At 34.6% G+C, this 24,918-nt stretch overlaps 1 protein-coding gene and 1 non-coding gene across 3 annotated transcripts; both read left to right on the top strand.

Annotated features, from left to right (window-relative positions):
* The first annotated feature begins 1,213 nt into the window (after positions 1-1,213).
* LOC100803129 (transcription initiation factor TFIID subunit 2) lies at positions 1,214-20,508 on the top strand. Of its 2 annotated transcripts, none has more exons than XR_005891689.1 (25): positions 1,214-1,525; positions 1,681-2,023; positions 3,244-3,389; positions 3,512-3,578; positions 5,006-5,205; positions 5,307-5,460; positions 5,612-5,696; positions 5,808-5,899; positions 6,404-6,529; positions 6,660-6,713; positions 7,760-7,828; positions 8,099-8,196; positions 8,288-8,632; positions 8,714-8,801; positions 13,063-13,188; positions 13,273-13,329; positions 13,918-13,997; positions 14,085-14,127; positions 15,064-15,150; positions 16,605-16,694; positions 17,044-17,102; positions 17,187-17,277; positions 17,356-17,521; positions 18,003-18,181; positions 19,028-19,165. XR_005891689.1 is itself a non-coding variant. In XM_003525599.5 (25 exons), exons 1-25 carry the CDS (start codon positions 1,407-1,409, stop codon positions 20,223-20,225), a joined length of 4,167 nt encoding a protein of 1,388 aa, XP_003525647.1. In that variant the 5' UTR covers positions 1,224-1,406; the 3' UTR covers positions 20,226-20,508. The 2 variants fall into 2 exon arrangements, 1 of the variants encoding a protein (XP_003525647.1); XM_003525599.5 differs by having other exon boundaries at positions 1,224-1,525; positions 17,998-18,181; positions 19,028-20,508.
* TRNAF-GAA (transfer RNA phenylalanine (anticodon GAA)) lies at positions 4,498-4,570 on the top strand. Its single transcript has one exon. It is a non-coding gene; the product is annotated as a tRNA-Phe (tRNA).
* Positions 20,509-24,918: the final 4,410 nt, after the last annotated feature.

The raw sequence follows: 24,918 nt of genomic DNA, 5'->3' as shown, positions 1-24,918 counted from the left end.
CTTTTTCATCTTTCTCATAAAGATTAATACATATTTCCTTAAAAATAACGTAATTTCATATAATAGAAGTTTGTCACTTGTCCGAAGGCTAAGCGAGGTTTGATTTCATCAATTTACATACACAACGATTCATCTTGTTATCATGCATTTAATTTTACTCTCTGCTATGTTTTGAGTCTAGGAATGTCATGTATTAAAAAAATATGTCTAGACAAATAAAAGACATAAACTTATTAATAAAGAAAAATAAAATGAAAGATGATGAAAAGATAAAATAGTCGGAAAAAAAAACAGAAAGATACATCTTTTGTAAAATATTTTGTATTATTTCAATAGGTGAAACGGAAGAAACTATAAAACTTACATAAAAATGGATAGATTAGTTTTTCTTGTTTGTATTTATCTTTTCCATATGACACAAAAAGTTATCAAATAAATATTTTTGAAAGAAATCATGAATATGAAACAAAACACTTCTCCCTTGAATTCTGGAACTACAACATATCTTATTAGAACAAAATATCTCTAGATGTCTTATATATATATATATATATATATATATATAAATGTTGTCAGACACCTTATTAAAGGAAATTGAGTCATTCATATCTTTTTGTAGGACTCAAGCAACATTGCCTTATTTTTATTTTTCAAGGTTTCGTAGACCAAGGATGGATACTCTTGGTGCACATACCATGTTGCCTCAAATCTAAAAGGTTTTATTTCTTTTAAGGATATCGAGTTAGTGTGTCTCAAGAACAATAGATTATGAATATATTGTTTCTTAATTAAGTGGTCCATTATAGCCTATAAAAAATGCATTATCCAACTATGGTCACAAACTCACCTAGCCAACAAAAGAGAAACCAAAACAACCTGCTCAACATTATCATTGCAATGTATATTTGCTGCTAAATAACTCCTTGTATATAAAACTACATCTATTTAGGCCCCTTAGCTATCGTATCTACCCTAACCATGTCGCTAATTCTTTTAACTGAACAATTGAAATTCACGTGAAACCCACCTATGTTTCACTCTCATCTCCTCCGTAGTACTTTCTACTGTATTTCAGTTGTATTAAACAAAATTCACAACTAATGTAAGTTTTTTTTATTATTATTATGAAAAGGACAACCATACCCTTTTATTTCATAATCAACATTAAAAAACGATTTTAGCCAAAAAATTGAAAGCAGTGGCACATCTTAGTTAAGGAGGCATTTGGCGTTGCGTTGCCAAAGTAGGGCACACAAGGCGTTACCCAGGCACCCTACTAGCGCGCTACATCCTCTATAAATAACGCATCACTTCAGCTATCTCAAAGGGGGAGACAAACACACACGCGAAGAGAGAGATTCCCAGATTCGAAATTCGATTCCCATTTCTCACTCTTTCTTTCCCCCATGGCGAAGCCTCGCAAGCCCAAGAACAACGAAGACCCCAAGCCCGAAAACTCCGGCGCCGTAGTTCACCACCAAAAGCTATGCCTCTCCATCGACATCGACAAACGCCAAGTCCACGGGTTCGCAATTCTCTTTTCCCCCTTCCGTTACTCGATAATTAGCATCTAATGTTCGCTGCTATTGCAAACTAGGTTTTGTCACTGCTGAGATCGTGTTCGAGCTCGCGTTATCAAAATTGACCTAGAACTTGATTCGAGTTTATTTTAACATGCAGGTACACTGAATTGGAGATTGCGGTACCGGAGATTGGGATCGTAGGGTTGCACGCGGAAAATTTAGGGATTGAGAGTGTTTGGGTTGACGGCGAGCCCACGGAGTTCGAGTATTACCCGCACCGTCAGCAGCAGGCCGAGGATGACAAGAGGTTTAGCTCCGTGTGTTCTCCTAGCTCTGCTGCTGATGCTGCTGTCTCAGTGTACATGTCCGCTCTCGAGAAGGAACTGGTTCCCAATTTACTCATTAATTGTTGCAAACCTTCAAAGGCTGAAAGTGAACAACAGCAGGAGCGACAACCCGCTTCTGAGAACGGGTTTCACTCCTCGGCTGAGCCCAAGCAGGTTATAGTTGCTGACTTTGAACTCTTGCTTTCAGTGCTTACCCGGATGCTGAGCAATATTTGAGAGTTCTGTAACTTGAGATTCGTAAACCCTATGCATAACAACTGAATTTTAAATAATGGAGTAATTGGCTAATTAGTCCCTAAATTTGTGACTCGTTGTCACTTTAGTCCTTAGATTTAACGAAATTAAAAATAAAATGTCTTCGTCTCATCTCCAAGGCCCGGACTGTCATTTTGGTCTCTGAACATATGTTGATATTATTACTTAAGTCGCACGTAGCATTTAACTTTGGACCAAAGTGACTGACAAAATACAATTTTGGGGACATTTTTTTGAATTTTGTTAACTTTAGGGACTAAAATGACAACGAATCATAATTTTAGGTATAAATTGGCTATTCACTTGTAAATAATGTGTACATATTCGTAATTATTATGATTTATTAAAGTATTTAGTCAGTGACTGAATTTTATAATAATTTAAGTATTCATGTATCAGTTGAATTGGATTTTATAATGCATGTATATATTTATAATTTTGATATAATTATATATTTTTTAATTATTTATAAAAAGACATGCTGCCAGCCTGCCACGTGTAGGGCTCAGCATGACCATATGTAGTTAAATTGCAGTTGCATTTTTTTCGCAATCCTTGACATTGTGTGAAATAGTAGACAAATGCGGCCACAATTGCTGTTGTGATGCTCTTGCGTCGTTGCTGAGAGTCCACCAAAAATCCTTGATGTTATATGATTGCATCATTGACTTTGCGGGGAATTGTGGACAAATGCTGCCACAATTGCAGTTGTGATGCAGTTGCAGAGAGTTCAAAAACCTTGATGTGTCTGAAATTGTAGTTGTGGATGATTTTTTAAAACCTTGTACCTAAGTCCGTAGTAACAACTAACAACCTAATTTATGAACATTCTCCTCTGCTTGGATTTTTCACATGTTTTATCAAGATATTGCATGCAATTATTTATAATGGGTTACCATGGCTGATGTTTTATTGTGTTTTTCAAAATATTCTGCCTATTTAGCCTTTTGATATCTGTGTTTTTCGCCTACTCATTGTAAGGAATGGGTTCTTGTTTTTTTTTTTTGTTGATAGTGTAGTATCCTTCCCTGAAAACATGGCAGTGAAATGTGAGAAATGAGTAGTTGTGGTGAGGTTTACTATTTGTGTTTTCTCATGTAGGTTGATGTTGGGTGCAGAATGTCAGAACTGTTCGTATTGACTATTGGATAGAGAAGGCAGAGACAGGAATACACTTCAGAAATAATCTTCTTCATACCGATAATCAGATAAGGAGAGCAAGGTGTTGGTTCCCTTGTATAGATGACAATTCGCAACGATGCTGGTATGAACTGTTAACACTTCCCATTTGTGTATGTCCATACACCAGGTCCATGCTCACATTTATAATAACAATATTTACTTTTCAATGCTCGAAGTAATTATTGTTGTTTTGTTCATGTTCAGCTACGACCTGGAGTTCACTGTAGCACATAATCTTGTGGCTGTCAGTACAGGAAGCTTGCTTTATCAGGTAGCAATGAATGATACTGATGTTCTGTTATTTTAGTTCTGAAAGCATGAGAAATACTATTTTTAACAAGCTGATAATATTTTGGAGCTGTATTTTGTTGATAAGCACATTAATGTTCTGTCAAGTCAGGTTGGGAATTGGAATTTCTTTTGTTTCCAACCACTGGGCAATTGGAGTATGGCTACTTTTGGTTTTTCTTTTCTTATAATCAACAGCTGTTAGATGATGATAGGCTTCAAATTCAGTCTATTTTTTTGGCAATATTCATTGTTGAAAATGACAGGCTTTTGACTGCTGTGATAGAACTGTAGAAAAATGCAAATCACTAATTTTGTAAATATTGGAAATAGTTATTTCCTTTGGATGGTTAGCGTTGCTCTCTTTTGCTGCCTAATACTTAAGCTTGAGATTTCTGGTAAAACAGTGAAATAGCTGCTATTGCTTTGTTTTTATATACTGCATTTTGTGGGTTTCCAATCTATTTATTCATAATTTGTTGACTGGACCCTTGAAATAGTTTAAAGGAAGAACTCTGTACAATTTGAATCGCTACTTGCTTTTCCAGTAAGTTATGTTTTTGGATATTGTGAGGCCCTGGAAAACATTCGAGGATTGAACCCACCATTATCTGATTTTTCCTCTTCCTCTTTGGATTGGATGCAACCTTCCCCTTTTCTTTCTTTGTTTCTTATTTTCTTTTTCTTCGATGATAAGATTCATCCAAAATATGCCCTTATCTGTTCCTGTATCTGTTATTTTGACACAACTCTGACATAGTGATATGACCTGGATTTCAATTTGTGGCTGATGCTTGATTTGCGGGTTTACTCTCAGTGAGCCATATTTGGTTAACACGTAGTTAATGCAACTCTGCAACACTCTGGGCTGGATATTGGTTTCTGGTTGGTGGTGTTTATTTGCAGTGATAGCTTAGTTGGGAGAGCATCTGATTGAAGATCTGAAGGTCGCATGTTCAATCCATTCTCACTGCACCTCTGTGGTCAAGGATTTATGTAGCCAGAGTTCTTATCCAAGGGATTTGGCTTGTATTATTTAGCTTCGTTTTGAAGAGTTCATTTAATTTTCACAAAATTTTGAAGCAGCACCACACTTTTTCTTCTACTACCATTTCATGGAAGAGAAGTAGAAAGGGGAATGCTTTTTGTCCAAGTTGGAAAACAAAATTATATTTTTGAATATTTCTTTGCTCAATTTCATTCTCTACATGCAATGGGATATAAACTACGTGTGATACCCTGTTCTGCCCCACCACCCTCATTTTAGGGAATTTCTTATCCTCTCCTTTGTTGTAATTCTTCTCTTTTGTCACCAATAAAATTTCTAGTTCTATATGAAAATTTATTTTCATGTGTTATACGTCTTGCAGAGTTAAATTTGTATATGTTTGAACCTCCTTTATTTTTCAGGTCTTAAGCAAGGACAATCCTCCTCGGAAAACATATTTCTATAAATTGGATGTTCCAGTTGCTGCAAGGTGGATATCTTTGGCTGTTGCCCCATTTGAAGTTTTTCCTGATCACCAATTTAGTCTTATATCTCATATGTGTTCGCCGCCTAATCTGTCAAAGATGCGGAATACAGTGGATTTTTTCCACAGTGCCTTCAGGTTTGGCATGTGATAGCTGCAATTTAACTAGCCTGAAACAGGCATTTTTTTATCTTAAAATTGTATAATGATTGGATAGTTGGATTTTTATTGGTGAGCAGCTGCTATAAGGATTTTCTTTCTGTAGACTTCCCGTTTGACTCATATACGCAAGTTTTCATAGAGCCAGAGATGGCAGTGTCATCATTGAGTTTGGGAGCCTCTATGAGTATATTTAGTTCCCAAGTTTTGTTTGATGAGAAGGTTATTGACCAGGTCAGTTCATTACTTGAATTCTTTTATTTGATTTTCTATATTTTCTAATTAATCTCTTTCTGAATGAATGAAAAACTGTTTTTCTTGCTCATGAGGGTTTTTCTGCTTATAATATGCCAGCTTAATGATCAGTTTTAGTCTTTGTTGACAGACTATTGATACAAGGGTTAAACTTGCATATGCTCTCGCAAGACAGTGGTTTGGTGTGTATATCACTCCTGAGGCACCAAATGATGGTAACTTATCAGAGGATATTTTGATTGTTGTTTTAATTTGATTTGTTTCTTTGTAAATTCAGCAGATTGTGTTTCCTCTAGTGTGATTGGTGAATGCTTTGCACTTTGCAGAGTGGCTCTTGGATGGACTTGCTGGTTTCTTGACAGATTTTTTTATTAAGAAACATTTGGGAAACAATGAGGCACGGTACAGGAGATACAAGGTTTGTTTTCCTTTCTTGGTTAGTCTGATCTATGTGAAAATTAACTTATCATGACTGTCAAAAAATTATGAACTTGTTCTCTTGATTGCTGTCTAAAAAAGTTTCTGGTGCAATGCTGCTATTGGGGAGTGGATGCTCTGGAGTTTGGAGTGTTCATGTATTCTTATAAATATGTTCTTGTGCCTGATTGCTGTTAATGGTCTTTTTCTCCCACTGTTTTTATTTTTCTGCTCTGCAGATTTGTTTCAATTTATTAATATTCTACAGCAACTTAATTTCAAATCCATGAGGCATTCTTTTTTTTTTTTGCTTAGATTTTTTCTTCTAATATTTGGACATAAATGACTGTAGCAAAGTTTCTCATTTGAATTTCATTTCATATTTGAACTTGGTTGATTTGTGTCAGTCTAGGTTGAGGCTGTAGAGCATTATGATATTAGTTGAAAGTGCATCAGTTAATATGCTAATTACATTTTTTGCATGCTTGTGTAAATCAATCTACAGGAAAATTGTGCTGTTTGCAAAGTTGATAATGATGGAGCAACAGCTTTGAGCTGTTCAGCTTCCTGTAAAGATTTATATGGAACTCAGTGCATTGGTTTGTATGGAAAAATTAGATCATGGAAGTCTGTAAGTATTTTCCTTTCCTGTACTTGTCCCCCCTTGTTGTATTCATATGCAATAAGCTTGTGCAGTAATGTGTTTCCTACTTTTCTTATTTACTATTGAATTAGATATACAATTTTTTATCCCTTTTCAGGTGGCAGTTCTTCAGATGTTGGAAAAGCAAATGGGTCCTGAATCTTTTCGTAGAGTAAGAGTCCTTGACATTTGCATTATTTGTCCTCCTGACCATTTTCATATACTGGACGTGTCTTAATTTGTCATTTGATTCATTTTTGGTGGTCATGTATATTTGTAATTTCTTTTGGATATTTGCTTTGAGACTATCTTATTTCATGTAAACCTTTCCTGTTTACTTATTTGACGTGAGACTTAGGTTGGAGAAATATACTAATATATTTCCTCTGTCCCTAAATATAAGACACTTATAACTAATTCTCACATTAAGATAGTTGGTTAATTTAGTTAAATAACATTAAATTTGTTTGTAATTGTAATATTTTTCAAAATTACCCTTAAAATTATTGGGACTAATTATATCACTTTTCCCACTTAATTACTTTCCTCCTAAACAAGGAATTTATGGAGAAAGAGTAATTGTACTGGAGTTTTAATTTTTAAAAGTAAACTCTTCAATTCTCCAATTATCATAAGTGAGAGAAACACAATTCATAGCATTTATTATTTATGGAGTAAAATAATTAAGGGTATTTTGGTAAAAAAATAATTAACTAAAGGGAAGGCTAGAAAAGAGTCTTATCTTATAAAAAGGGACAATGAAACTTAAAAGAAGTGTCTTTTATTTAGAGGGGGAGAGGGAGTATTATTTTGACTTTTTTGTTATATTGTATGTGCTAAATTAATATATTTCGAAATAATTTTGTCCTCCTCTCTTTACTGATTCAATGAGTCAATGACATTGGTTTTGAAAACATTGATGTGCTTGTTCACTGAAAAGTAGAAAAATGGGTAAATGATATGTGACAAGTTACTTGGGTTCTGGTTATTTGTTATGCATTATCTGTAGACTATGTTGAAGAATGTTCAGATGATGGTTGCCAGATACTCTGACAGATGTCAAAGACTAGTTGTGGAATCTAGTGTGCTAGTTTTTATGTGTATTAAATATACTTATTGATTAATTTAGGTGGCAGTATTACTTGAGATATTTTTAGTGGTCTCCTTGCATTTGACACCTTTTCCTGTTGTTCATGGATTTGCCATAACCTTGTGTAGATTTTGCAAACTATAGTTTCTCGTGCTCAAGATAAAACACGTTCCATAAAGACTCTTAGTACTAAGGAGGTAATCTGCTTTTGGTTCTGTAAATTCTGACTTATTACCTGCATGTAGCTTCTTTGAAATTATCTTGAAGATATAGAGCTTCAAAACATTTTTCTGAAATTAGCTTCATTTACAGAATTTTTTTCCTTGTTTTCTTTGTAATCTCACTTTAAGCTGAGAAATATTTAGTTTAATCTTCAATGCTGTATTAGCTGAAGCATCTAATTCTTGACAGGTTTTGGTTCTGTCAATATACTGTGGATTTGATAAAAAAAAAATTTCAATATGCAGTTTCGACATTTTGCTAACAAGGTTGGGAATCTTGAACGCCCATTTCTTAAAGACTTCTTTCCTCGGTGGGTCAGTTCTTGTGGATGTCCTGTTTTAAGGTATAAAATAAGGATTTACTCGTTACTATTTATTTCATTTTTAGAATGCTTTCTGCTCATGCATTCTGATTAGTTACTTGCTGTTGCTAAGGATGGGGTTTTCCTATAACAAAAGGAAGAACATGGTTGAATTGGCCGTGTTGCGGGGATGTACAACATTGCAGACTTCAAGTACATCCATTCTTGATATTAATCCTGACACAGAAACTCGAGATGGAGATATTGGATGGCCTGGTATGATGAGCATCAGGGTATATGAACTTGATGGTATGTATGACCATCCAATTCTACCAATGGCTGGAGAAGCATGGCAACTATTGGAAATACAATGCCACTCAAAGCTTGCCGCTAGGCGCTTTCAGAAGCCCAAGAAAGGTTTAAAACTTGATGGCTCTGATGATAATGGTGATGTGCCTTCCATGGATATGCGCTTGAAGTATAAATCAGTTTCCTATCATTTTCTTTTTCATTCGTGGTTGTTGTCATTGAGTTTCTGACAATTTCTCTGTTATGGCAGTACCGAGTCCCCTTTATTATGGATTAGAGCAGATCCTGATATGGAGTACCTTGCTGAGGTTCATTTTAACCAACCAGTTCAAATGTGGGTAAGGATAAAATTGTGGTAGCCCGGTAGAGGTGCTGCCAGTTGATTCTTTGGAGTTATTGTGATATAGTATTTTGCTATCCTATGAGAGGCACTGCATATGCCCAATTATTTAGGTCCTCTTTCTGGATTTATGTGTACAACTAGTTTACTTATCCTATCATAAGAACCTTAGGAGAACCACATAATAAAATCTAGTTATTGCAATTGAAGAGCCTAGTGGCACCACAAACCCCACACCAGAAGCCCATACTTCCAATCTGGGAAGTCCCATACCTTGCAATTGAATCCTGACATCCATCATGCTCTTCAGCCTTGACGCTCATGTGAGCTATCTGTGGACTGGCCCTTTGACTATGGCCTGGATAATGCCATTGTAGTTGGATGGAGAGTTAGAGCTTTATAAATCCCACACAAGAAGTTCATACTTCCGATGTGGGATTCATAGATTGCTGCTCGATCCTAACGTCCAACTCTACCCTGGTTGCAAATTTTTAATCTTTGTTGTTGTTGGAAAGTGGAGCATTTAATGATAACTCTACCTGAGGGCATTATTGTTTCAAAAAAATGTTCCAAATAGTTTTTGGGGGGAGACTGTTCTCACAGCTACTTATCTTATCAATAGATTACCCTAAAAAATCTTGGGATATAAGAGTCCTATGGATGTGCTTTCTTCCTTCTATCCTAACTTATCCACTTCCAGTAAACTTCCCTCAAAAGTCTTTGGGTGTGTCTCATTTGTCCATGTTCATGGTCAAGATAGGGGTAAACTTGATCCTAGAGCTCTTAAGTGTGCCTTTTTGGCTACTCCTATAGTAAAAAAGGGTACAAGTGTTTTCATCCTCCTTCCAAGAATTCTGTGTCTCGGGATGTCACCTTTCATGAGGATCAAAATTATTTCAATCATCCTTATCTTCAGGGGGAAAGTCTTTGGGAAGATAAGGAGAATAATTTTGATCCACTTGTCCTTCCCACTCTTGAGTTAAATTCTTGTGATCTTTACACAAAAACCTGAGCAAGAAACATTAGCCCAAAATGAATCCAACAAGGATGCACCCACCAGACTTGAAAATGATACAAGGTTTGGAAAGAATTTGGTTTACACAAGAAGATCAAAGGCCATTTCTGAATCAACAGACGCCCAAGAGGCCAATCCAACTCCGGTAGATCAGGTAACTAACAATGATTTTCCAATTTTGAATGATAATCTTTTAGCTTCTCCTAATGAAACGGAAATTTCAGAACATATTGATGACCTTTATCTTCCCATTTCCTTTAGAAAAGGAACCAGAACATGTGCCAAAAAGCCTCTCTATCCTCTCTCAAATCTCATTTCATAAATTTTTTCCAACCCATAAAACCTTTCTTGCAAACCTAAACTGTATCTCAATTCCCACTAATGTTTTTGAGGCATTATCTGATAAAAATTGGAAGTAGGCCATGGATACAAAAATGGAGGCATTACAGAAGAACAAAACATGGGAGTTGGTTTATTTGCCAATAGGAAAGAAACCAGTGGGTGTATACAGTAAAATATAGGACAGATAGGTCGATTGAGAGGTATAAGGCGAGATTGGTCGCTAAGGGTTTTACACAAATCTATGGGATAGATTACTCGGAGACTTTTGCTCCTGTTGCAAAGATGAATACTGTTCGAGTAATATTATCTCTTGCTGCGAATTATGGCTGGAAATTACAGCAGTTTGATGTAAAGAATGCTTTCTTGCATGGGGAGGAAATCTATATGGAGGTTCCACCTGGATATGAAGGTGCTGCCAATTCTATTTGCTGATTAAAAAAGACTTTATATGGGTTGAAACAATCCCCTCGGGCATGGTTTGGGAGATTCACTAAGGTCATGACATCCTTAGGATACAAACAAAGCCAAGGAGACCACACTCTATTCATCAAACACACGACCTTAGGGAGAGTGACTGTATTATTAGTATATGTGGATGATATCATTGTTATTGGTGATGATTGGAAGGAACAACGACTCTTAAGTCAACATCTAGCAAAGGAGTTTGAGATGAAAACTATTGGGAGGCTGAAATATTTTTTGGGAATTGAAGTGTCCCACTCCAAGAAAGGTATTATCATATCCCAACAGAAATATGTCATAGATTTGCTGAAGGAGACAGGTATGACAGCTTGTAAACCTCAAGTACTCCCATGGATTCAAACCTTAAATTGGGTAATGAAGATAACAGTGCAGAAGTGGATAAGGAGATGTATCAACATCTAGTTGGAAAATTGATTTTCTTGTCTCACACAAGGCCTGATATTACTTTTGCTGTTAGTTTGGTGAGCCAATTTATGCACTGTCCAAGAGAAGTTCACTTACAAGCTACCTATAGCATTCTCCATTACCTTAAGGGGACACCAGGAAGAGGAATTTTGTACAAAAGAAATGGGAATACAATACTTGAAGCTTATACGGATGCTGACTATGCTGGATCAATAACTGATAGGAGATCCACTTCCGGATATTGTACGTTTCTAGGAGGAAACTTGGTAACTTGGAAAAGTAAAAAACAAGATGTTGTAGCGCGATCTAGTGCTGAAGCTGAATTTTGGGATATGGCACAAGGTATTTGTGAATTGCTTTGGTTAAAAATAATCTTAGAAGACTTGAAGATTAAATGGGAGGGACATATGAAGCTCTACTGTGATAATAAGTCAGCAATCAGCATAGCCCATAATCCTGTACAACATGATCGAACAAAACACATTGAAGTGGATAGACATTTTATCAGGGAAAAGTTGGATAGTGGTTTTATTTGTACTCTATATGTGCCTTCACTAGGTCAACTAGCTGATATTCTCACTAAAGGATTGCACACTCCAAATTTTGATAGATAATATTCAAGCTGGGATTGGATAACATCTATTCTCCAGCATGAAGGGGAGTGTTGGAAAGGGGAGTAATTAATGATAATTTCCTTTCCAATTACTTTAGTTAATAGTTAGCTGGGTTCAATGTATCTTAGGAAGTTGTGATATTTTAATTTTTCTCTTGAAAATGGAATTAGTTATTTATTATCCATGTAATCATTCTGATTATAAATAAATCAATCTGCTGGGTGGAAGATTAAAACCTAGAGAGGCATATTCAAAATAGCTTTGCTTCTCTCACTCTCTTCTTAACAGTTGTCTTATACTAACATGAATATCCAAATGCTTTCCTTTTCTGGTCTTTTGCATTTGTGGTGTTTGATATTTATATGTTGAAATTTTATCCTATAATTTTTTTTAGTCGAACTATAAAAGTTGCTCATTATACCTATAAAAGCTATCCCATATTGCGATTAGAACTATGAATAGAGGAAGAAGCCAACCTACTAGAAAAATCCCAGCCGCAGTAGCAGCATTTATAAGGGCGGAAATAGTAGGAGGCCCTTCCAAGCATCTGTTAGCTATATACATGAAGAGGAAACTGGGCAGATTTAGCAACTGAGCCAGAAAATAGCAAGAGGGCAAACACAGTAAAAAAAAAATATTGACTTCATCTTGATAAATCAAGTTATTTATCATTCAAAACAATTCCCAAAATACCACTTTGTCTCACCAGTCATTTAATCAATTCCTGGTTGAGGGCAGGGAGTAAGTTAAAAGCCTGACTGGTGTTATTTTGTATTATCCATTTTTGCTTCTGAATGGCAATGTTTGACATATCATGAAGAATTTTCACTGTCTAGGGTTTTTAATTGCTTGGGGGTGGGGATGGACTAATTATTGCAAGGATAATGGTATCAAATTGGTATGTTATGTTATGATGCTTAATGGCTGATCTGTGGAAGCTGTATGCTGGTCATAATGCATTTGTTGGGATTCTGGGCATTTTACATTATTGACCTATTGATTTCACTTTTCATGGTGAAAGATTAGGTGAAGCGAGTATTACATGGAGCTTTACAAGTAGATGAATTTGATATGAAGTGTTTGTAAATTAAGAGATTGAGTTGTCTACCTGAATTATCTGTCTGTTTCTAAGTGTTCCTTTTAAGTTGTGCATCATGCCACTAAACTTTTTTCATTCTATTGAGGAAACAAGAAGGCATGATAACATAAAACATGCAATGATGCAATGTTTTTGTAATCATGCTCTTTAACCTTTTTTATTCTCTCTCTCTTTTTTTTAAGAAACAAATCGTGCTCAATTCATTTGTGATGTTTGTATTTAGTATCTTTCTCTATCATAGCCTTTTGTAATTGGTTTTTTATTGATTTATTGATTCTAGATATTTGGTTTCTTCTTTTAGATCAATCAATTAGAGAAGGACAAAGATGTTATTGCTCAGGCACAAGCAATTGCAGCCCTTGAGGCATCCCCACAGCTATCATTTTCTATTGTAAATGCCCTAAACAATTTTCTCAGTGACTCAAAGGTGATTTCATTTCTGTTATGTATTTTCAATCATTGTTTTTAAACCTGTAACTAATATCTGGGAGTCTTTTGGTTCTAACTCCAGGCTTTCTGGAGAGTACGGATTGAAGCGGCATTTGCATTGGCAAATTCAGCATCTGAGGTATTCGAATGCTAGGATACTTACTGCGTTATAACTTTATATGAAATACCGGTAGATTGTGAAATTCATATTACAGAGCCATGAGCCAAGAGGGAATCAACTAGGCTGTCCTTAATTTAACTGAATAATTCCAGTGTTGTCAGATCTGGTTTTGATATAATTATTGAATTTTGATAATTTGTGAAGCGCTGGTATATTAAATCTCTGCCCCAAAGAAAAAATATTCACTAGTTTTTTTTTTTCCTTCAAAATTTGGTATAATGTTGAACTCAAAATTGAATATTTATGCCTTTTAAGTATACTGTGCTTCTGATTGCATTTACATCTTTGAAATCCATTTAAGAGTTGTTCATGTTCATGAATAACTGTGTTGCCATATAGTATATGACTAATTGTTGCCTTAGTATCACTGTATCAATAAATTTCGTGGATATAGTTATTTAAAATGTGAATCTGAATAGTAATTATACATGTCATATGGACTACAAATTCAAATCATTGTTGATGCTTGATTAAAAAATGCAGATGGTTCTTTCATTTTCACCATAGTTTCTTATCTAATGATGGCATGATTTCATTGTTTAACAGGAAACTGATTTTTCTGGTCTACTTCATTTGGTGAAATTTTACAAGAGTCGAAGGTTTGATCCTGACATTGGACTGCCAAAGTAAGACTACTGAAAATATTATTTCATTTTCTCTCATTCAACTTTGGCTATATGAAGTGACTACTCTTATTGGTATACTATTGCCAGGCCAAACGATTTTCAAGACTTTGCTGAGTATTTTGTTCTTGAGGTAATGCAAGGAGGTAGGATGTGTAAGTTAGATCCAATGTGATGTGATTGAAAAATGTTTGTGATTACATGTGTTCTGAATTTGTCTTTATATTTAAAATATTTAAAGAATATAGGAAAATACTAATACATAATTATATATTATGTAATAGAGACGCACACACACGCTGAGATATTCAGAATAGCGTCCATCCAACAATAGCATTTTTTGTGGGCAGCCGCTCCACCACCCATTGATTACTATGCTCCTAAAGTTATTTACTTCTATGAGCAATTCAAAATGATTTCCACATATGTGCTTGACATTTCTTAGATACCGTATGATCTTATTCTTCATAGTCATTTAAATTTAATATTGTTTTATTTATTTATTTTATGATTCTCAATCTGGTTCTCTTCTTTGTTTAATTGTTTCTGCCTTCTTTTAGTGGCTAAAGGCTGAAGCTTACTGTGCTTTGTTGTTGGGTTGTAGTGGGTTCTGCCTTCTGTGTGCTCCTTTTTCTTTTATGTTTTAATTTTATGCTGTCTAAAACTTGTGTGCAGTATGAGCTATGTATATTATTTGAAACTTACGGTTTGTGTTATGATATGATGATCCCACGGCCTCTTCCCTTTCAATGTTGAAGCTTGATTTTTGTTTCGGTGATTGCTCTACCTACACAAACTCTCCTGCCCCTATCCTTTGTACAAATTATAATCTTATCCATGGACTCTACCCGTATCGATTGCTGTGATTATTTGTATTTTTTTTTTCTTGGTCAATGGTTTGTTGTTTTTCACAAATGAATATTGAATGTCCCTTGTTTAAAATCTGTTACCTTTGTATATTCTGACGATTTATGCATATTGTGCTTGTGGCTAAATAATTAATAGCTGTCTATTGATTTATTTTTAAAACTTGCCAAGTCATGTTTTGTTTAATAAATGGCTGTTGTAGGCTATTCCTCATGCTGTTGCTATGGTTAGAGCAGCTGACAAGAAAAGCCCAAGAGAAGCTATCGAGTTTGTTTTACAGCTATTGAAGGTAATTGTTTACTTCCTGCTGCATGCATTAATTTCTTAATAGTAACTAATGTGACATTGGTATCAAGCGTTATATCCATGAAATGTAAATAGTGAATTATCATCATAGGACATATTATAGTGTCTTGTCTGAATAATCCTCAGCCTGATGATGTGCATGGAATTTCTTTTAAATGAACTTTATTCATCAAGTTATACTTGTGATTTTAGGAGGGAATATTTGAGACTGAAATGCTTGAGTGAAATGAGCACTCAACAGAACAATATATATATACACAGGCTGATTAGATACTACTTAAAAAACTATTTTCAAGAGAAAAATAATGGGCTAATAATTACAATCCTATGTCTAATGTTATAATGCATGTAGGCTACTTGGTATAATCATGGTAATCAGAACTGAGTGTTAAATGTTAACTCGTAGAATTGTATGAGTTTACGATCCCAGATGCCTCAGCCGAGTCAAAACGCTTGCAGAATCATTTTTTGGATAGACGATTATTCTAATCCTATGTCTAGGTTTTAGGAGCGAATATTTGAGAACGAGTGAGCATTTAGCAGTGTAATATTAGTAAACAGACTGATTACATGGATAATAGTTACAGAAATCAATTTACAACAGAAATAATGGTCTAAAAATTGCAATCCTATTTCCTATGTTTCAATGCACCTGAACTGCTTGGTGAGTGGGATAATAATTAAATTATGCAATTACTGACAGTTATTCAATTGATTTTGTTGGATATTTAGTTGAATTGAAATTAATACATGGCAGCCACGGGGGACCATGGCTGAAATGGCAGTCTAGTTTTTGTGATTCTTAAAAAATGGGTATCTGAATTTGTATGACCTACTTTGCTAAAAAATTGCTAATTTGTCCAGCAGTTCCATCTATCCAACCCACACCTCAGCATTTTGAAGTCTACAACCTCTGTCACTAGAGGTTTCTCCTTCAGTGAACATCACTGTCTTCATTCTCCGATTCTCTCTAGTACTTTATTTTTCCATTCTGTTGTCTGTGTTTATTTTTGTTTCTGTACTGTCTTGTTAGCCATATATAATGAATGTCTTGTTCTACATATAAATCCACCATTTTCCACAATGCCATCTTTCATAATTCTATGGCTGATTTTTGAAGTCTCTTCACAAACTGCAATCTACCATTGATAACACTGTAGCTGGCCAATTTTATCCTTATTTTATATTATTCAGCTACCCAAAACAACGGGTAATCAATTAACTTTCACTGATTCTATCTGCTTTTTGCTCCCTTATGCTCGTGAAATATTGCACCATTTTTGGTTACTCATATGGCTTTCATCACTGCACTATGGATTCATGATATGTTGGTTGGGCAGGATTGTTATTATTGGCAAGTTTTATTGCTTTTAGTTATATAAAAGTTGTATGATCAGCTTTGAGGCTCATGTCATTTTTATCCTCTTATTTTTTCAGTACAATGACAACAATGGGAACCCTTACTCTGATGTCTTCTGGCTTGCTGCGTTGGTCCAGTCAGTTGGCGAGCTTGAGTTTGGACAACAGGTTCATAGACTATTTCTTTGGCTGATTCTCATGTTCACCTTTATGGATTAATATGTTGATCTGAGCTTGCTGAGTCTATTTTGTTTTATATTTACCAAGTACAAGGCTCCTTAAATACCTTTCAATTAACTAAAACTCTAGTTCAATTTTGTTGGTTGAAGTTTGATTTTGAGCTGTGCAATTTCCATTCCTATAACAACTATGCACAGGCTGCTTGCTTTGTAATCTGTATATTTTTTTTATCAGTTGTTGATTTGTATTTATCATTGATATAATAATCTTAATCTTTGGAACATTACTCAACCTGATTTTGAGTATTAGGCTTCTTTCTGACTCAAACTGTTGACAGAGTATTCTCTTATTGTCATCACTCCTCAAACGCATTGACCGGCTTCTACAATTTGATAGGTGAATGACACATTCCTTACTATGGTGGATTTATCAATTTTATTTGTAACTAAAATTTACATTTCTGGTAATGTCTTCTGCTAGTCTCATGCCAAGCTACAATGGAATCTTGACTATCAGTTGTATCCGGACATTGACCCAGATTGCATTAAAGCTTTCGGGGTTCATTCCTCTTGTAAGTACCTTGTTATTGAGCATCAAAGTGCGGTTCAAAGGTTGGCATAAGATACTTAATGCTTCAGCTTTACTACAGGATCGAGTTTATGAACTTGTAAAGCCTTTTCGGGACTTAAAGGCATTGTGGCAAGTTCAAATTGAAGCAAGTAAAGCACTCCTTGATCTTGAATTCCACTGCAAGGGCATGGATTCAGCTTTGCTTTTATTTATCAAATACATAGAGGAGGAGCATTCCTTAAGAGGTTGTAAATCTTTTCACTGAGAGAGGATCTATAGATGATGTGTGGCAAACTAAAAAATTGGTTCAGAATAGTAGAATTAAAAGTATTTATAGAAATGTTTCTAAAGTTGGATAAATTTCAAAACATATGTAGTTTGTCCAAAATAATTGTTGTTTAAATCTTGATATAAGTTTTACTTTAAAAAATTCTATAGATCAAGGGAGAGAAAAATATAGTAAATAGCTTAAGTATCACCTAGTAATGGATACCTTTGAACTAGTTTTGATTTTTTTTCTTTCTTTAATTCAAGTTTTAAGTCATTATCATACACGATTTTGTATCTGATCAACTGATCTTGAGGCACACAATTATCTTGTTTTTTTTAAGGTTGACAACCTTCTGAAAGAAGCACTCCTGTTTCTCTATTTTTTCCCTTTCATTTCATCTATAGTTTCCCCTTTTTTATGTGTAGGAAATTTTACATTCCTTGATTGCAGGGCAGTTAAAACTGGCCACCCATGTTATGAGGCTATGTCAGATGAGGGATGGATTGAATTCAAATGACGAAATTACAAGCCAAACTCTTGTCTCTATGCTTAATTTACTAGAAGGGCGTATAGCTTTTAATAATGTCTCTCTCCGGCACTACTTGTTCTGCATATTACAAATACTTGCAAGAAGGTACATGCTTTTTTTAGAAATGAAATGCTAGCTTGCTGATTTTGTAGCTAATCTGTTTGGATACCGGTAACTGCTAAAACAAAAGCAATTCTTTTGTTATTTTTAACTCACCAACTGTTTCATTTCGCTTTTCAAGAAAATTTGTTGTGAAATGAATTCTTTTTTGGTCTTAGTCCAGTCTTCTATTCACCATTTTTTACCAATATATATTTTGTCTATTTTTGTAATTCAATGAAATTTGACCATAGTAGAAATTTTTTTCCAGCTGATGTTGAGAGTAACTTCAATACTTTAGGATCTAAGCTTAATTTCTATTGTAAGGGTTCCTTTCCTATGTTGTTACTAGTTTTGATTTTAATTGATAACGTTCCTTAAGGAAATGAATCTAATCTAGAATATAATGGCCTGTTTGGTTCGACAAAATGTTTTTTTTGTCTCCTGATTTTACCAAAAACAGGAGATGGTGAAACAGTATGTTGTTATTGTAATTTGATATACACGTCTTAGGAAAGCATGAAGTAAAATGAGAACAAATTTGATATTTTTGTCATTTGATATACACGTCTTAGGAAGCATGAAGTAAAATGAGAATAAATTGATATTTTTGTAATTACCGGTGAAATCTGAAAACATTTTCTCAATCTAAGCATGTCTTAATATTTTATAGTGGGTAACCGTTTTTCACTTTGCTGCTATTTCTGTAAAATTTAAGGTCCTGTTGATGAGCTTAGGTGATGCTAAACAATGCCACTTTGTTCTGGGTGTGTTTATAGTTACACTTAAGTTTTTGTATGCATTTTGAAAAAAGAAAAATTTACTACAACTTATCTGTACTTTTGTCTGTAGACCCCCAACTCTTCATGGGATTCCCAGAGGAAACAGAATGCTGCATATGAGTCTTGCAGAAGCTTGTAACTATCAGAAGAACATATTTGCTCTTGATTCAGAAAGCAAACCCTTGGATCTGCCTAGCTCTACCAAAAATCTTACACAAAATTTGGGCCCGACAATGGAGGGCTTGAGGGATGCAGTTGATGAAGCTCCTAAGGACCAACCTTGTGAAGCTTCCACACAGGTGCACCTTGAAGCTTTAAAGGAAGCATCTCTAGAGAAGCCCAAAGAGGTATTTACTGAATTTCCCCAGGAAGCACCAATTGAAGCTCCAAATCCAAATGAAGTTTCCAAGGAAGTTGATACTGTATCGAATAGCCATGAAAGAAAGAGGCCCATTAAAATCAAGGTCAAGCAATCTTCTGCCACCAGTAGGGCTGATACTGATAATCAAGTGGTTGAATGTTCTTTAGGTGGTCGTAATGAAATGGATCATGGAGCTAGTAGTTCAGTTTCTGTAGATGCACCCCAGAGGAATTTTGCCGAGACTGTTAGCATCAGTAATCATAATATTGACGAAGTTAATTCTTGGCATGATCGTGGTTCTCGCATGACTGCCAGCATTGGCAGTGCAAAGTTTTTGAGTGATGGTGATGAATTGGTCAAAGAACTGCAGTGCACTGCTGATTCAAGTATAGTTTATTCACAACCTCAGCCAGAAGATCCATCATCATCCAGTATTATCCAGGATAACAATATAGATGCTGATGCACGACGATATGCCAGCCTTCAAACTCTTTCAGTTGCAAGATTTGATCCTGACGGAGAATCATTAGGTAAAGAAATTTCTGCTCGGGGGAAAGAAAAGCACAAAAGCAAGGAAAAGAAACGGAAACAGGAAAGTAATAAAGGACACCATGATGATGTAGAATATTTGGAGCGAAAACGACTAAAGAAAGAGAAAAAACATCGGGAAAAAGAGCTGGCAAAACTTCAGAGTGATGAAGCAAAGAGATCCTCCATTGATTTGTCAAGCAAGAAAGTGGAACCCGTAGTGGACGTTGCTAGACAGGTTAAATCTGTTGAACCCAGTGGATATAATTCTAAAGTAGAAATAAAAAAGATAGATACCAAACCGGAGCCATCTGAAGGCACATCTGGTGCACCAAAAATTCGAATTAAAATTAAAAACCGAATGCTCAGCAAGTCCTAGGGAATATAATGTCCTTTATTTTGTGGATGCTAGAATGAAAATCACAACTCCTTCATATTTTCTAGGTTGTATTTTTCTTTTCATTATCCGGCGTAGTAGATCATTTAGGTACATACAATTATTGATTCAATGAGCTTTATTCGCTGGTAGTTCTTAACTGATTTTAGAGATATATATGATTGCAATTTCAATCATACATTTAGATTGCTATCGATGAATAGGATTTGGCTTTCTTTAGAGCGGCATAATTTGTAAATGAAGCTTATTAAGAGGTTGTTTGTGATATTGTTGTAAATTTGTAACTTTTAAGTTGTAAATTTATAATTTTGTTGTGTTCTTTCAAGTGTCGCCTTATTTTTGGTCATTTTTTAGGTATTGCTTGCAATGTTAAATCTTGCGCAGATCCTTTGCTGGTCTAGTATTACACTGGGTTATCCGTTTAGGACCAGTACTACTAGATTTATGAGTGCTATCTTGAAGTTTCTCTCTCTATGCAAGAGATGGTAAATCATTGAGTTTAAGTAGTAGACAACGACTGAGATGAGCGAAGAACTCCATACGTTGTTTTGTTTTTATCTGCCTAGTAGGTACCAATTTAACCGGATAGTGTCTTCGAATACCTCTATACATACCACCATGCCCAGGCGAAAAGAATTCATTCTGGCGTCGCAGGTGAGTTTATATGGAGATAGTTAGTTTCAAACCCACCCATAATTTATGTGGCTCATGAATAAGAGACCATGCATGTTTCCTAGTGATGCAAAATTAGTGGCTCCAGATTTTGGATGACCAACCCCCCTTTTGAGTTGAGTAACCGCAGGGGAATTTCCCTAATAAGAGACCATGCATGTTTCCATGAATGCTCTTATCTATGTTGTCACAATTCTTCCGAGAGCCACATATTTTGCATGGTGTAAGTGGGAATGACTAAAAGAATTGATTTTGCCAAAGTTACTCTACTTGCACAGTTAAGCAACTTACTTTTCCAACCCTAAAGTCCACCATTAATTCTGTCAAGAACGAAGGAGAAATCATTCTTTTTCACTCAACCAGATAAAAGGGAAAATTCCAAATATTTACCTAGATGAGTGGTATTATCAAAGTCGATTATTGAGGTAAATTTTGAGATTTTCTTCTCGAAACATTCTTAGAAGCCAGGGAAACAAGATTTTTGAGCATTGACTTTTAGGCCCAAAGCTACCCAAATCTGATGAAAAAATCCTTAACTACCTTCACTTGGGCACAATTTGCCTTGGTGATGAGGTGGCATTCATCAGCAAAGAAGAGATGTGACACCGTGTGTTCTTTTTTGGTAATTTTCATTGGTTGCTACTCACCATTGTTGACTCTTTTTTAAATTATGAGAGCAAGTTTCTCCTTACAAATAAAGGAAAAGATATATCGTGACATAGGATCCCCTAACGGAGACCCCTCCTCGGAGCAAAACTCTCAAGATTCTCACTGTTCCACTTCAAGGATAATTTTATAGTGCAATTTATGATTAGATTAATTATTTGCTCCATAAAACCAAACTCGGTAATAGTTATTCACAAGAAATCTCAATATACTTTATCGTAGGCTTTCTTAAAATAAATTTTAAAAATGAGATAGCTTGTCTTTTCTTTCTTTTTGTGCATGTGATGAACCACTTCTTAGGCAATAAATACACTATCGGTGGTTCCTCTCTCTGGAATGAAACTTCTTTGAAAGGAGCCTTTACGGAATCCAAGTGTGGCCGGATCCGATCAACCAACACCTTCGAGATAATCTTTTAAAGTTACGAGTTGAAATTCCATAGGTTATAAATATTAGTGACAAAAAATTTTCTTAGTATATTTAGATAAGTAAATAGGGAACATTTTCATTACGAGTTGCACTTGCACCGTTAGATTACTCACCTATACAGTATTAAGATACTTCGTTAGAGATATGTACTTTAAAGTTAATTACACATTCTTACATGTTATTCTTAATTGCTGCTTTTAAGCCGAAAATATGTGGTCACTAAAAATGTCTTTTGCTAGAAAGCTAAATATCGACTTAAAGCATCTTCATGAGGCGAGTGTTGTTAATGAATGATTGCCAAACAAGTACTACCATTATTAGGTAATGAAGTGGGAGTGTGTGTAAATTATTTCTATAAACAACAATAGAGACCACGATTCTGTAAATATAATTTACAAGAGGGGGAAAAATTAAACAATCCAAAACTATTATAAAAATAAAGATAATCTGAAATAAAATGTCGATATTGTTTTATGGATCTTTTGCCGTTAATACTATCGGTTGATCTTCAAATGGAATTTATTTGCAACAAAGAATTGAATGGAGTCGTCATTTCGGAAAACATCACATATAGGTCCATTATGCATTCGCATGACTGTATGTTCAATTATAAAAATTATATGGGTCTCTCTCTCTCTCTGTGTTTTTTTTTTTACTAACAAAGCCTCTTGCAGTGCAGCCTGCTACTTATCATATGCCATTTCTAACTCAATTAAAGACCATGATATCTGGCAGTTGAGTCTTGATGATGATAGATTCAGGGTTGGTGTAATTGTATCATGTAAATGGACGATAAATTTTGATAATTTGGGACATTTTATTTTATGTGGATGAGGATGACAAATAATGACGAGTAGCTACTCACGATTCACGAATCATAATGTGACAGTGTTTAAGATCTGCTATTACAAATTGAATCCGATATTTCTGAAAAAGGGGATTGACGTGTGTTCTTTTTAGCGGCTTTGGGGGGTAAAGCATGCATCATTGCTTAAACATGCATACGACCCCAGATAGGGATGTACTAACCATAGCTAAGAGCTGTCTCATTTAGCTGAGCTAGTAGCTACATACAGCTTATGAGTATTTATTGGCATTATATATACATATATATATATATATATATATATATATATATATATATATATCCTTGTTTCTAATGTTCCTCTTTACTCCACAAAATTTGGTCCATAATTAAAGCATTGCCAAAGGTAAAAAAGGGGCAGTACTACTGGTGCTCTTCTTCCTGTAAAAAAACGCTTGCAGTGGGGCCACTAAACTATGCATATATAGCCTCTAGAGTTATAAAGGTTCCCCCAAGGAAACGTCTCTACAATCAAAATGAAAAAAAAAAAAAAAAAAGAGCTTTCGTAACATTTTTAAGATAAATTGAACTAATCAATCCACCAAAAATGATTTTGAAGTCGGGAAAAGTACGAAAATTGATGCGATATAAAAGAAAGAGAAAAGGCAAGAAGAAAATGAAATGTGAATGACAGAAAGATAGAGAATATATATAGTTATAATTCTTAAAAAATAAAGTGAAAGAATTGTTTCTCTATGCCTTTCTTTGGAACAAGTGAGTCACAATAATGCCAAATTTATTCCTTCTTTATATTGGTATGGTTTTAAGTGGGAAGAAAAGATTGAAATATAAGGTTCAACTTAGGATCATTTGGTAGAGGAGAAAGAAGAAAGGAAAAGGAAAAAGATTTTTTAAAAAATTTAGTGGATCACACCTTTAATACACTATTTTAATTTAAATCTTTTTTTCTTTATTTCATTCTTCTCAACCAATATATGCTTATTATTTTTTTGAAACTTTTTTCGAAATTCATTTCCATTTTTCGAGGAAAATAGATATTCTTGAACAATATTTTGAATTCAATGTTTTTTTTTTCTTCTTCTCCAATATTTAAAGTGATTAGTATATCTACTGTGAACAATACTATTGTTATGTATCATTATGAAAGTAATGTGTATAATGCTACAAGATTGGGTCGATAAAAAAAATCATACAAAAAGAAAAAAGAGGATACAAAATAACTACAGTGAATATATTGGATGAGCTTGAAGTGATTGATTTTATAAGATTTAACAAGTAATGCTTTTGGATTGAAGAGAAAAGAAAGTAGCTAGTCTCAAGATATCAAAATGACAAAATTAGCTTGTAGTTGTTTTTTTAAGAAATTTATATCATTCTATATACATATTATTTTATGTTTTTATTACTTTTTTTTATCAAACAACCTACAAAACCATTCCAATCTTTATATTTTTTACTTTTCTTCTATTTCTTTTTTATAAAGTAAACATATCCTGTATAAAACGAAGATGTAGGCGGAAATATCGATCATGCATGTGGCAAATTATTATGAGCTACGTACGTGTAGCACTATTACTGATGAACTCAATTGAAGTGAGTGCTGAAACTTGAAAGGGACTTCTCTATGAGATAAGGCCATAACAGTCTGCATAATTAAGCCTCAATGGTCAGCCAAAAAAGCATAAATGAGATGCTATACGCACTGGACTGAAGTCTTTCAGTTTTAGCAACAGATGTACGAATGAGGTGCCATGGAGGCGAAAATAGATGGTCTTAATTAAGAGAATAGAGTCAACAGACATTGATTAAAAACTATAGTTTACTACGTACAAAAAGAGCTGAGATTCCCCTTGTTATTTGTGAGTTGATTTTATTATAGATTCTCTCAATTTATGCCAATCGATAACATAGAATCTTTGCTTCACTATTTGGGTTTTGGTATACTTGAATTTCTTTATTTATTAGAATTGAAAACATGTATGATGTGTTTGATAGAGAGAAAATAAATAATATTAGAAAGAAATTTTATATTATTTTAGGATCCACATTTTTTATATTTTAATTAAAAAAAATTATTCTATT

The sequence above is a fragment of the Glycine max genome, chromosome 5, assembly GCF_000004515.6.
Source record: "Glycine max cultivar Williams 82 chromosome 5, Glycine_max_v4.0, whole genome shotgun sequence".
Lineage (NCBI taxonomy): Eukaryota > Viridiplantae > Streptophyta > Magnoliopsida > Fabales > Fabaceae > Glycine > Glycine max.
This window is presented reverse-complemented; position numbering and strand designations above follow the sequence as displayed.